General features: G+C 36.2%; 1 protein-coding gene across 1 annotated transcript in view; it reads left to right on the top strand.

Moving 5' to 3' along the window:
• The window catches only part of Slc25a36 (solute carrier family 25 member 36), a 33,835-nt gene extending 20,170 nt beyond the window's left edge, over positions 1-13,665 (top strand). Inside the window, exons 5-7 of the mRNA XM_028866048.2 lie at positions 6,639-6,705; positions 9,223-9,512; positions 9,994-13,665. Of these exons, the coding sequence (XP_028721881.1) occupies positions 6,639-6,705; positions 9,223-9,512; positions 9,994-10,187 (551 nt within the window). The 3' untranslated portion in view covers positions 10,188-13,665. The remainder of the gene's footprint in view (positions 1-6,638; positions 6,706-9,222; positions 9,513-9,993) is intronic.
• The last annotated feature ends 690 nt before the right edge of the window (positions 13,666-14,355 follow it).

Here is a 14,355-nt window from a genome sequence, read left to right as displayed (position 1 = left end):
TAACTTTTTAAAGAAAACTGTAGCTGCTTGTATCAGCTGTTGATCAATAAATTAACGTCCCATTGCGTGCTTGATAAGTGCCTTAAGCTGCTAATCATTTTCTATTTAGAATAGTTTAATTTGAACCACATATTTAACTAAGTGTAAGTTTGAAATACTGATTGGTGAAAGATTGATAGCCTTTGCTATATAATAAATCTAGCATATAACTTACAAATTGTTTTCAAGACTTTTTATATTTGCAGTTGATGACTGATTGACATTTTGAAGCTGGAAGGGACAGTGTTTAAAGTCAAGATAGTATATACTCTGATTTTCCAGTCTGGAGATCTTGATTCCTGGGAGTTTGGGGAACCTTATCCATGGAATTACTGGATTGATCTGGATAGATTGAGTTTTGAGAATTAGTTCTTAGTGTAATTGTATTTACCTAGTAACAAACTAGAATTTTTTAATTGTACTATTTGTAGATGTTGGTTATGGATGTTTTCCTTTCACAAATTTGACTGAGTATAGGTGAAAATTGGACCAATTAGTTATAAACCCCGTAAACATTACATTAGGTTAATAATAATATATTTCTAGATTATCAGCATTTGTGTTGGGGGGAATTATTTGTCTCTAAAAGAAATGTTAATATTACTTTTAAAAATGAAATCAAGAAACTAGATAAGCCGGGTAGTGGTGGCTCACACCTTTAATCCCAGCATTTGAGAAACAAAGACAGCAAATCTCTGATTTCGAGGCCAGTCTGGTCAACAGAGTGAGTTCCAGAGCAGCCAAAGATACAGAAAAACCTGTCTCAAACACATACACCCCAGAAAAAGAAAAAGAAACTAGATAAGCAGTCATTTTAAAGTTGACAATGTTTATTATGGATTCAGTATTGCACATTTAGAGGTTCAAAGTATCTAAATTCTTCCCAGAACATCTTATTATATTAGGATATCTCACAAAATTTGTTGTTATTTTTTGTAGCCCATTGCAAAGTAATTCAGTAAAACTTCTTAAAAATTCTTCTCAAATGTATGATATCTTCATTAATACTGTTTTCCAACTTGAATTCCTTCCATTGTGGTAAATTGATAAGCATGCCTAGTCAGACATTATTATACTGTACACTTACTGTGTAATTTGAAAATATTTTTTCATTTGTTTGCAGTTACATTGTCCTGAAAAGTATGCCTTCAGCATTTCCTTGCACTGTTTGTTAGCACTGGCATCTAGCTTTGCAGGTTTTTATGTGTAGCTGCATGGCTGGTGAAACAGAATGGTCCAGGACAGATTGATTAAGGTAGCTTTTTGCCCCCTTTATTCTTACCTGCACCAGATTGCTCTGGGTTTTCTTCAAGGTCATATTTTTGGACATCAAAAGAATGATGGAAGAGGTACAAAGTACTTAAAGATAAGTCATGTGAAAAAGATTTTAACTGACTGTTACAAAAAAATGCTAACCTTGTCACCTTCGTAGCAAAAATGCATTAAAAGAGGCGGTTAGCCATATTGCTTGGGGATTTTGCCACACCAGTCTGCACACACAGTCTCTCTTCAGTTTCATTTTGCATGTTACCCAGATTGACTAAAACATATAATTTAAACATTAAACTTAGTTCAAGTGCAGTTAAAGAGTCATTTTTTACAGTGTTATTAGTGGCCACACCTAAAATGTTTTCATTTACTGGAACATTTTCCAGTTACAAAGATATTTAACCCAAGTAATCCTGATTGTCTTTGTGTTTTACCTACCCCTTTCCCACTTACACACGACTTTACACTGTTGACTATGGCTGTTGAGGTTGTCTGGTTGAAATAATCTTGAGTAGCCTTCTGAGTACACCATGACATCTGTTAGCGTGCCAAAATATATTGTTACTTCTTTCTTTACAGTAATTCTCAATTTTTAAAAGTTTACCTGACAAACACATATATTTATATGTGACATAAGTATAAAGGAAATGAATTTCTGTTTTTATTTTTATGTGTATCCATATAGGTTAGTGTGAAATTTCTAATGTGTCAATAAATATAATCATTTAGTGTTGTCAATATATCTAGTGAGTAGTATATGCTTACAGAATACACCATTATTATTTTTTGTTTTCAAGAACACATTTTTTTCAAGTTATTTTTTTCCTGTTATTTTAATTTCATATTTAAATATAAGGTTAGGTGTTTTTTCACTCTTAAATATAAAGTTTTCCTTACAGTATTCAGCCAAATGCATAGTTGCACAGCTGCTTTGTATGCTTATTTGTGAACATTTTTCCTGTTTTCTGTTTTGTAGAACACAAGAATTAATACAAAATAATCCAAACTATTCCATAACTATGGATGTGCAGTATTACTGCTAGAGTCAAAAGGTGACAGGTACTATTGGTAGCACTGTGTTCTTTATTAGTTACGCAAAGTTCCAGACTTTAATACTCTGTTGGGGCTCTTATTTCTGTTTGGTTGGTTGGTTTTTAAATTGCTAGATAATCTGATTATTAAAGAACAGATAAAAATGTTTGCAACTCTTTTCATGGTAGATAACAGTAGCAGGAAATGGAACATAGAATCCCTTCTAAATTTTTATTAGATTCTCCTTTGACAAGGTTAGCATTTTTTCTTTAAGACAAAATTGATCGTCTTTTTAGGTAAGTATTTAGACTCGGAATCTGCTGAAGATGGTGGGATTGTCAGTACTCTGTACGCTTTCATTATAAAACACAAGGCCCATTCTGATATTCTTCTAACTTAAAAATTTTCAAAAAAAAAAAAAAAAAAAAAGATCTCACAGTCACTATTTCTTAAATCCTTCCAGTGGGATTCAGTTTGTACACGTGTATCTGATGAGGTCACTGCTTGTTGTTATGATACAGAAAAGCCTGTGTCTATTTTAGGCATTTACTGTACATTTCTCCCGAGAAAAGAGTGAGATCGTGTCATCTCATGCTCCCCATCCGCAGGTCACTTCCTGTAGAAATATGGACTAACTTAAACCTCGTGAGTACTGATCTGAGCATCTCTTGCAGCCTCTAGTATAAGAAACACACCCTGGGATTTTATAGTAGCTGTGGAATAGTAGAAGGTGGGACGTGGATTTGTGTGCATTGTTGAGTATTTCATAAAGATTTAACTCTGGTCCCTTTGTTATCCTTCTAGAAGGAAGCATGGGGTACTTATCAGTTACCATGTAAACCTGGGGTCTTCAGCTTGGCCATAATGGTCTTGACCTCCACAGAATGACAACAGTATATATTAATATTAGAGAGAGCTATAGTTGGTAGTATGCTGTCCTACAACTGTTACATAGTAATGGTTGTCTTGTCTTTGCCTAGCTAACGTTTAAAATTCTAATAAGGTGCTTTCCACTCTAGTCTGTTGGTATTTGAATGACTTGATTACTGCTCTTTTTTGAAAAAACTGATGTCTGCATTCTAAGAAGTGCAGGCTATAGTGAATGAGGCCTTAGCTGTTTTAGTGTAGTTTTAAATTTTAAAATAGTTGATACTTTTCTCTTAGGTTGTATATGTTTTGTACTTTCAGAATTTAATTGAAATGTGCTGAAATAAAATACTGCAGATATCACTCACTTAAACATTTTCAGCGAGTTTCTATAGGTGGGATTTGTTTATGTTTTTAATTGGCGTATTATCAAGTGGAGTTTTATTTGATGCATAACTTAAATTTACATTTAAAGTTTTCTAATAAAACACTGACACTACTAACTAAATGCCTGTATTGGCACTTTGCTTTAGCTGATTCTGGAACAATACAGATTCTTACCATCTATAAGTGGATTCTTCACTATACTCTTCAGTTGGTTTTAATGTTTCATTGGGTGTTCTGAATACAGTAGCCTTTTATCAAAATGTAACAAAACTAAAATGAAAAATAAAAAGTGATAGGCAATTTCTAAACTGCAGGATGACCTGGCCCAATGTCTATGTGCTTGTCGTAAATGTAGGAAGAAGACATGTTTAGTTGTGGCTAACCACAAACTGCCTTACCACATAATTTTGCTAATAGTAAAATTTTGTTTTATTCCATTTGTTTCGTTTCTTGGGTTGATAAGATTATATTTTTCCAGATTGAACTAGTCTAATAATATCTATTTGCTACTTAAACTATTTTTTGGTTAAGAGAAAGTAATACTGTGAAACTCAAGAACCAGTTAGTATTTTTTTTTTAAGGACCAACAGCTAAAAACCTGTAGCTAATGCCTAGCTTCTTTATCCAAGCCAGTAGTAGTTTGCTGATTGGCTGGTTGTCTATCCTGAAAATTGGTGCCAATTACTAGAAGAGTTAAGTATAATCTTCTCTCACTTACCTAAATCTTAATTTGGCCTCTTACAGATTGTATCTGGAAATACATTTTAGTTAAGTGAGAAATACCAGTTGTTTGCTTTCTGACGTAGTTTATTTACAGAGATATTTTAAAGTTACCGTTTGAGTCTTAAAAGTTTTGTATTCTGAGTAATACTTTAAAATATTTTTATATGTGTTGTTCCTATCTTAAAGTGAGGGATTTTGTGACTTGGAAAGAGATTAAGGGCAGAAACTTGAATTAAAAGTTTTATTTTAAACTTAAAATTGGTGGTAATCTTTTCAAGGAAAAGTTAAATGAAAAATTTTAATTGGATAGCTATATTTTTAGCTTAAGAGAAGGATTTCCACTTCATGCCTCTTAAGTTTTATAAGAAGTCAGGTTTTTCCTAGAAATAATTAAAATTATTGTGAATAATGAATAATTGTGGATTTATGTTACTCCCCATCTTTTCACTTAGAAACTTTCACTTAGAAATTCTTAATCTTGCTGTAGACACATAGCTACTATAACTGCTTAGGAGATAGAATTCTTGTTTAACTAATAAGAATCGGGCTTAGGGATGTGGTTTTGTAGTTGGATCACTTGCCCAGCAGCTGTGAGACCCTGATTTCAGTCCCCAGCAACAAAAAGTCGCTTAGTTGGTGTTTTCATTTGTATTGATGTCTGATAATACATAATTTTAATATGTTGAGCTTAACTTTCTCATTTAGAAAAATGGGGTTCAAAGGAAGAAAATAACAGAGTGTAAGTTCATTCTCAGATTAAGCATGTAAGACAAACATTTCAGCTAATCTGATAGTCATGTTTTTTCTTTCACCAAGAATATATTCATGAAAAGAACCCCTTATTAAAAAGATGTTCTTTGGCCATCTGCTCCACATTTATTATGTTATTACCAGCTAATGCTGCCATAGTGATTGGTCTCATTCCTCTTTATGTATGTAGTATTAAAAGCACTTAAGTAAAGCAGAAACCATGTACTAGTCACAAAATTATTAAAAAGTTAATAAACCAGATTTCATTTATCTTGCTAAGTAGGTTTAATTGGGACACCCCTCTGTGTGTCATGGGGCCATTTCTACAGTATTAGAGCATAAAACGAGTAAAATGTGAGTAAGTTAATGATCTGATATTACAGAAGGGAAAGAGCACTGTGACACCAAATTTGGCTTTGTAAACAGTTTGGTAAAATTTCACTTATGTAGCAGCTCCAAGAGCCAAGGAAAGTTTATGATTGAGTCTAATAGCTTTTAAAGTAGTATTAAATTCGTCACAGCAATTGTGTCCATAGTAAGTGTGATGAGTATAGTATATCTTTAAAAACAATCTGCTTGACTTGATAATATTTGATAGAAAGTATTGAAATAACTAAGTCCCTTATTTCTGTGTCAGTTTCCAGTTGAGTAAATGTAATTCTGTGAAATTTCTATTACTGATCTTAAATGTAAAAGGGAAATAAATGCCCTGTTTTGTGTAGATGAAACATCTTTATAAATGCCTGTCATTAAGATTGCATTTTCTATGCTATTTTTTTTTTAAGTAGGAAGACACCAAGTAAAAAAATGCATGGTCCCAGAAGCATACTGCTCCAGAGATCCTAATTGACTGTCTGACACTGAGCCCCTGTGGGGACTGCTCTGCAGCAGTAGTTACTAGATAGACTTGAATGCTAGGAAAGGAGAGCTGCCTCCTGCCCTGCTGACTTTCTTCACTGTCTGTAAAAGTGAGAGGAAAATTCCAGTTTGTAACTTTTTGCACTTTAGAGTTTTTATTTGCTTAATTGGATGACAAGTAGATCCCACCTATTAACCCTAACAGAATCCTTACCTCTGTGCTAATACTTACTTATTAAATTTAAAAAAAAAAAAAAAAAAAAAAAACTGGGCCAAACAAATCTTTTCTGGCCCACAGACCTAAAGATTGCTAAGCAGTGCCATTTGTGTAGGATTCCATCTGAATGTAGTGTGACGGGTGATGTGACTCGCCCCCAGGCAGCTATTTTAGAATGCATGCTTTTTAGCTCTTGAATACACAACATTTCTGTGTGGACTCGGTTTACAGGGTAGAGAGCACCCTGTTTTCATGTAAGTTAGGGTAACACTTGAGGTGAGATAAGACTGTTCCTGAACGACTCTTCTAGGAAGGGCAGAATTGAGAAGTTAGGTAGATGAACAGGCCTTCAAAGTGTAAAGCTTACTTCAGTTAATAATTTAAACATTTGTAGACATTGTCATTACTGTAGAATAATGTATGTAAAATGTAAAGATCCTTAGTGTGAACAGTGTGGTTCCTTTGTACTGACATTTATTTAAATATATTTGTTTAGGTTTTACTGCAATCACTGCAACAAACCCCATTTGGCTTATAAAGACTCGGCTACAGCTTGATGCAAGGTACGTTTTTATTTGGTTGTCTGGTTTAGTTTGCTTTGGAGGCAGGAGGAGCAGAGGCTGCCCTCTTCTTGCCTCAGCCTCCCAAGTGTTATGCTTATGAGTCACCACACCCAGCTTAAGGTATATTTATTCTTGAAAATGAAATAAGCTAACATAGATTTAACTAATTTTTTATATAAATTTGTGTCAGTAATGCCTCACGGCCAGGTTGCCTTACCTCATTTTATCCTATTTATACACAAAAATGGGAAGGCATTATGACATTTCCACACATGCACATGATGTATATCTATCATATCCACCCCCATTACTCTCCTGCCCCATTCTCACGATCCCCTTCTCAACTATCCCCATTTCTGCTTTTGTCTTTTTTGTGTATGCAACTGTGAATTTCTTTAGGATTATTTACAGGAGCCCTGAGTAAGAGTTTATTTGTAAGAGAGTAGACCCCTTAAAATAGCTACACCGCTGAAGAAATTCTCTCCCTGTCAACCTTCATCTGCATCTAAATCTTCAGAGAAAAGTAGCATCCCATGAGCCCCCTTCCCGTCCCCCGAGAGTCTTGTGGAGATCCTGTGCAGGTCATTTACAACAGCCATACCGCAGTCGTATCACAACTGGAAAGCAGTGTTCCACACCTTTCCCTTTCCTCTGCCTCTTACATTCTTTCCACCCCTTCAACAGTGTTTGCTGAGCCTTGGAGGGGGTTATGTCCCGTTTATAGCTGAGCATTCAGCAGTCATTTATTCTTGGTACTTAGACCAGTCTTGTAGTCACTGCTCACCTTTACAAAAAGAAGCTGACATCAGCATTCTTCTATGGACATGAGCATAGTTATTTAGAAGGCAATTTGACAGGCATACTATGTCCACTTAGCAAAACACAAGTCGCTTCCCCGCTTAGCCATGAAGTCTTGACCAGTTTTCAGAACCAGATGTGAATCTTTCCTATGCAGAGAGCCTCACATTCAGTCAGAAAGCAGATTGGGTATCCCCTGAAATAGACTTGCCAGTATTGTACCAGTAGGTTCAACTTGCCTAGCCAATCAGTGTTGTTGCCCACAGGGTCTACAGCTGAGTAAGATCTGGTTGAAACATCTTACCTGGCATCCTGAATAGCACTTTCCGCTGCTGGGAGGGCTAGCTGCTGAGTATTTATTGTTGCTTTTGCTTCATATTGAAGTGTGGATCTCCCATCACAAGCAAAAAGTTATATAACAGTTGATAATGAGACAAACTAAAGAAGAGAACTGCATATATGTTAGAGTTTTATGTGCTTTTTATTGTAGGCTAATCGGTTGACCAAGCCAGAGAAGTGTTACTCTACCTACCTGTATGAGTTGTAAGGGCCTCCCAACAGCTAATTAAGTTACATGGTAGCTAGTCTAAAGTGAAGACCATTGCTCAGATCCCGGGACCTATGTATAAAAGACACTGCTAGGAGGTAGCATTCCTATGATGTATTCCAGTAAATATTTTTACAAGGTTATATACATATGAAAGAGTAGATTCTGGACCCTTATGTGGCACTAAAGGAGATTGTGTTGGGAAAGATACTGAGTTGTAAGCACCTTGTAACTTTAGGGACTGAGTCATCGTTTACCAAGTTACTACCAAGGACACCACATAGGATGTCAGGCTTCCGTTTATCTGGTACCTTCAGGTGGACCTGGGTGAAACTGAAAGAAACTCAGTCATACTCCTCGCTTAGTGAGGCCGTGTCATAATGAACTCCTCCCTCAGTTGTTGTTGTTTATTTGTTTTGTTTTGATTTTATTGGGGGCTGTTTGGTTAGGTTTTTGTTTTTTGAGAGCAGAGTCTGTATTATGTAGCTCTGGCTGGCCTAGAACTCACTATGTAAATGAGGCTGGCCTCAAACTCAGAAAGATCTACCAGCCTCTGCCTCCCAGAGTGTTGGAACTGAATGAAAGTGTGCACCACCATGCCCAGCCCTCATTTTTGTGTGTGTGTGTTACTAAATGCAAAGGAAGTTGAGCATCACTAGAACTGGAATGATCACAGTGTAAGGAATTGGGGGGTTTGATACTTTGAGTCTTCCTTGAGTCAACACTTGAACATGGAGTTCTACCACCTGAATCCCATTGAGGAGTGGGGAGGCTGAAGAGTCAGTGTAATGTGTTGTGTGTTTGGTAAGATAATTACATAATATCCATTTTAATAGGACAAATTTAGGAGAAAAGATAAGAAATCTAATAAATGTTTACTTTGAATTTTTTTTTTAAGATTTATTTATTATGTATACAGAAGAGGGTGCCAGATCTCATTATAGGTTGTGAGCCACCATGTGATTGCTGGGAATTGAACTCAGGACTGTTGGAAGAGCAGTCAGTGCTCTTAACCTCTGAGCCATCTCTCCAGCCCATGAAATTCTTAATAAGTTGACAAAAGACCATTGTTTAGTAGAGTGACAGGTTAAAAAATATATATATATATAGTCAACTTTGATAAAAATCTTCCAGTACTTAATGACAGTAACATTTCCCTTTTTTCCTTTCAGGAATCGTGGGGAAAAGCAAATGGGTGCATTTGAATGTGTTCGTAAAGTATATCAGACAGATGGACTAAGAGGATTTTATAGAGGCATGTCTGCCTCATATGCCGGCATATCAGAGACAGTTATCCATTTTGTTATTTATGAAAGTATAAAGCAAAAACTACTGGAATGTAAGACTGCTTCTATGATGGAAAGTGATGAGGAGTCTGTGAAAGAAGCATCAGATTTTGTGAGAATGATGTTAGCTGCTGCCACCTCAAAAACCTGTGCCACAACCCTAGCATATCCACATGGTAAGAGAGGAGCAGGGGGGATAAAAGTGCATGCTCCAAATTGGAGCGTGCCAAATATGACTTGAATGACATATAACAAAACACTGTTCTTAATAGTGTTAGGTATGCCATCATTTTCAAATTGGAAACAAGAAATGTAAAAATTAAGTAATTTGACCAAGGGTACCTCAGAAATGGATCTCAAATTTAAAGTCTTTAAATTGCAAGGACCCAAGCAATTTTATTTTATGTTGGCACATCAAACATGCCTGCCAAAAAATTTTCTAGATTCATCTTTCCTATATTTATGAATATTATTTATTCATCATGCTGTATATACACCCTTTTACCTGATCTGCGCCATATTAGTTTGGTGTTTATGTAGTCTTACTGGTTCAGTAAGCTATACATTGAACAGATCAGGGATGTGTTCAATTGATGAGAGTGGAAAGGTAAGAGTAATGTTTCAGTAAAATAATTTTTCATTTTTTTCCCTAAACAGAAGTTGTAAGAACAAGACTACGTGAAGAAGGAACAAAATACAGATCTTTTTTTCAGACACTGTCTTTGATTGTTCAAGAAGAAGGTTATGGGTCTCTTTACCGTGGTCTAACAACTCATCTGGTGAGACAGATTCCAAACACAGCCATTATGATGGCCACCTATGAATTGGTGGTCTACCTACTCAATGGATAACAACATGGGCTGCCATGTTACAGCGCAGGAAGACCAAAAGACGACAGTGGACCATGGAATCTTGAAGCCAGCACGGTGGACAGGAGACAGTAGTTTGGAAACATCCAACTACTATGGCTGAGTGGAAGTTTGGTTGTAGGAAGTAAAATACTACACTACATTAGTCTTTCAGGGAAGAAACCCTGGGCCACCTGTAAGAGAATGCTTTGAAAAGCGTTCCTTTTCCAAAATTGCCATTTTCTCTACCATTGTTTACCAACATTGGTTTTGTTTTGTTTTTTTATTGATTTATGACATTCAGAATATAGTGTTAATTCCATGAGTATTCTTTCAGGCTTCTAAACAAAGTCATCTCTAAGTATGTATCCAAAGGTGGTAGTGACAATTACAAATGTCCAACTTGACATCTGTGATACTGTAAATACCATTTCCCTGAGAGGGCCCTGCCTGGTACAATGTTTTAAGTTATTTGTCATCAATAGTGTATTTTGACAGCCAGTGAAATATTATCTAAATACTACATGTATTTTCATCATTAAAATGTTTTGGTTACAGCTAAAATTATTAATGTGAACTTCAAATTAACATCAAATATGCATGGTTAATGTTGGGACTATAAATAAGCTAGTGGATACTGACTCGGTGACTTAGAGTATATCATCATGCCTTCTCCAGTTACATAATGCATGAATAGAGCCATAATGTGATTATCACCTTTTCATACCCACCTATTATTTACTTTAAAAGTAGAAAAGTTAATGATGAGTCTCTTCTACTTACTTACACACTGAGAATTTTAACCTTTAAATTATTTCCACATCTGTATAGATTATTTTTAGTTGGTAGAGAAAATGGTAATTTTGCACTTTTGCCCTCTATAGGTTCCTTGAAGTGATAACTAATATTTAGGACAATATAAATATTACAGAAAGAGGTCCTCAGCTGTGCGATGCAGCGAATCTTAGTTGGCCAAGAGTCTGTCACTGAGTGTGCTGCACTGGACAAATTTACTCTGTCCTAGTTTCCTGAATGCTCTATCATAAAGTCAGGCTAATTTTAGTTCAGTGCGTTAACAGGATATAGTTTTTAAATTTTGCTATTGAGTCAGCGACACCTTTTAACACTTAATTGTATTCTGTATGGCCATTATGAAGGTGTTTGCTGGAATACTGTAGATTTCCAGTGGATGTTGCTCTACTGGTATATAAAACTTCCACAGTTAAACTCCACTGTGGTACTCATCAGTGTCCCTTAACCTTACATTTTTGTGCAATGGCTTTCTCAATTCAGAATGACTGTGTGAATGCACTTTGTGGCCTTTTAAGAGGGTAAGAATTAGGAGAGGATTCATGTTCATTTTTTTAACATTGTTATATATTAGGCAGAAACAGTATTCATAATATTTTTCTGGATTTTTAGATATGTTTTGGAGATCTTATAGTATTTTAAGTGTGCTGTGTACTGTGTAATGCCACAATATTATGGAAAAAGCCACATGCCATTGAAAGCTTTCTCTGCTGTCACAAATGAAGTTTAATGCCCTCTTAAATTTCTCACCTTGACTTCTTTGTAATCAATAACTGGATGTTTTTGAGGTGCTCAATTGGAATTTATAATATTCCAGTCTATTTGGAGACCAAAGGCAAGTTCAGATTGTTATCTTTGGAATTACTGCAGCTTTGACATTTATTACATGGAACATACCAAAAATAAATCCTCACCTGGGGGTTTAACTTAAATCTGTAGAGAAGGTCTCAGACTAGAGCGATTATTGCCTCTTCAGGTGCCATTGATACTGCCTAATACAGTGCCATTTGCTCTGTGAAGATCCATAACTCTTAGTTGTGTTGTGTAACTCAGGTTCTCCTGAGTTACAGAGATCTCAGATGGTGAAGAGTGGCAAGAAAACCAGCAGCTAAGGAACAGCTTGTGTAGTTGGAGCAAATCCATAATAAGTGTCCTTCAAGGATGAACATGTATTATTCTGTATTTTGCAAAAACATACCATTAACCTCTAGTGCGTTGTGCCCAGCTTTTAAAGTGTTGGTGTGTGTTCTGCAGGAAAGTGGGTGGTTAGAGTCTTAGTACTGACTTGGAAAGCAATCCTTGGAAAGGAGCAGTGAGGTCTGTTTTGTTTTTATCCTTAGTACTGTCTCCATAGTTTATGACAGATAATTTAAAAAAAAAAACCATATATATGTGTTACATATAGTTTGTCTTTAAAGTGTTTCTTTGAAGATTTTCTTAAGTCAATTGTAATGTTTAAAAAGCTGTGCATACTCAGAGCATTGTTTTTTAAAAACAGTTTCCAATCAGATAATCTTCTAAAAAGGTCTTAGAGAGCTAGTGTGTACCTTGTTGTATACTTCTGTTACGGTCTTCTCAGGAAACTGGACTTAGTCAGGCGGAGCAATAGCTACTAGAAGCAGACCCTCACACAGCAGGAACTCGGCTGCTGCTGTGCCTCAGAGGCTTGAGCTGTGGCTGTTCCAGGTGTTGAGTTGCTGAGCTGTGGGGATACCATACAGTGCTTTAAACTTCCAATGAATGACCTACCACCAAACTTCTGTCTTTGTTTTCTGTTTGTTTTGTGATAGGGTCTCTTGTTGTTCAAGATGACCTTGAACTCTGGATTCTCCGACCTCTGCCTACTAAGTGCTGGCATTACAGACCCACCCCTTCAGGCTCAACAAATCTGTCCCAGTTTTCATTATGTGACTGTAGAACCAGCCGGATTCACCAGAGGGGGCTCAAGCTGGCTTGTAATTCTGAAACCATGGCAGCATCATTAGGTCATTTAGCCCGGCCTTTTGTCTCCTAAACCTGGACGTCTCCTTGTTAGGATGAGCACAATTTGGGGTGTTCACTAAAGTGGCTTTTTTGAAAGTCACCACGAAATAGTAGTTTCAATCTGAAGAACTTAAGTGGTAGGAATCAATCTCCCATTTCTCTAAGGACTTTGTTCATACCTCTCGGTTTACATGCTCTTCTGTCCAAACTGCTAGTGTTAAATAGGGACCCCTGTAGGGCTAATACATAGCTCCTTTATCCTCATTGATCATGACTTTTAACATTCCTAAGAAGATAGATAGATCTGATTTAAATGGGACAGAATTTTACCATATGAAATGAAGTATGCTTTCTGCCCCCTCATATACCTTCTCTGCCGTAACTTTGTTTCTCCTTAATTGTACCTTGATTTTTATGATACCCATTTTAGAAACTAAAAGTCTAATTCTGCTCAGTTATGTTGAACTTTTTGAATGTACCCCAGTGGATGTGAATTAAATTATACCGATCACTCATCGTTTAGTCAGCTTTAAAAGAGCTGATGAGTTTTGCCCTTTCATATGAGTGTTGCTGTTGTTGCATTTTTGTACATGGCTGCAGATGATGTGCATTTATTCTGTATTTATGTTAACTAGCTGACTTGTACTTGAATTAAAATTCAAAAAATTAAAATGCTTTTGAAAATGTGGTTTTTAAAATATCTATCTTAATACTTTGTTATGGTAAAGATACAATCATTGTACTGTGTGTAGAACAGATTGCATTGCTCTCTGAGTTAGGCATTAAGCTCTTCTATTCATACAGTGAACTGCCTACCTGTAGACCTAATGGTATCAAAAGGTCAGGTAGTATAACTCCTTCATATCCTGGTAAAGAATACCTGTTCTTATATGGTCCTACAAGTCTGTTGATGTTTGAGTCCAGTGATTTTCATGTATCAAAACATCCAATTTAGAGAACATTGAACAATTTGAGTCTGATTAGATAAATTGATGCGCTTTGGGTTGTAACATTTTTGCATCAATATTTTTTAACCCAAAGGGCTTGTAGAATAACCAAGTGAATCCATACATAGTAGGTGCCGTAGGTAAAATAGATGTTAGTGGGCAGGCAAGATGGCTAAGCAGGTGGAGGTACTTGCTGCCAAGCCTGACCTCCTGGGTTAAGTCCTTGAGATTCACATGGTGGAACACAAAAAACTTCCAATTCTTGCAAGTTGTCCTCTGACTTCTCCATGCACACCATGGTACTTGCTCCCGCTCCCGCACATACACACATAATAATAGTTGTTGTTTTTAACTGAATTGTGCACCTAGTGCCTACCCACTTTACAACTGTAAGATTGCCCCGAGTCCCCGTCAACCACAAACATGGCATG

The sequence above is a fragment of the Peromyscus leucopus genome, chromosome 7 (genome assembly GCF_004664715.2).
Source record: "Peromyscus leucopus breed LL Stock chromosome 7, UCI_PerLeu_2.1, whole genome shotgun sequence".
NCBI classification, from domain to species: domain Eukaryota; kingdom Metazoa; phylum Chordata; class Mammalia; order Rodentia; family Cricetidae; genus Peromyscus; species Peromyscus leucopus.
The sequence above is the reverse complement of the archived record's forward strand: the minus strand, read 5'-3'. Positions and strand labels throughout refer to the sequence as shown.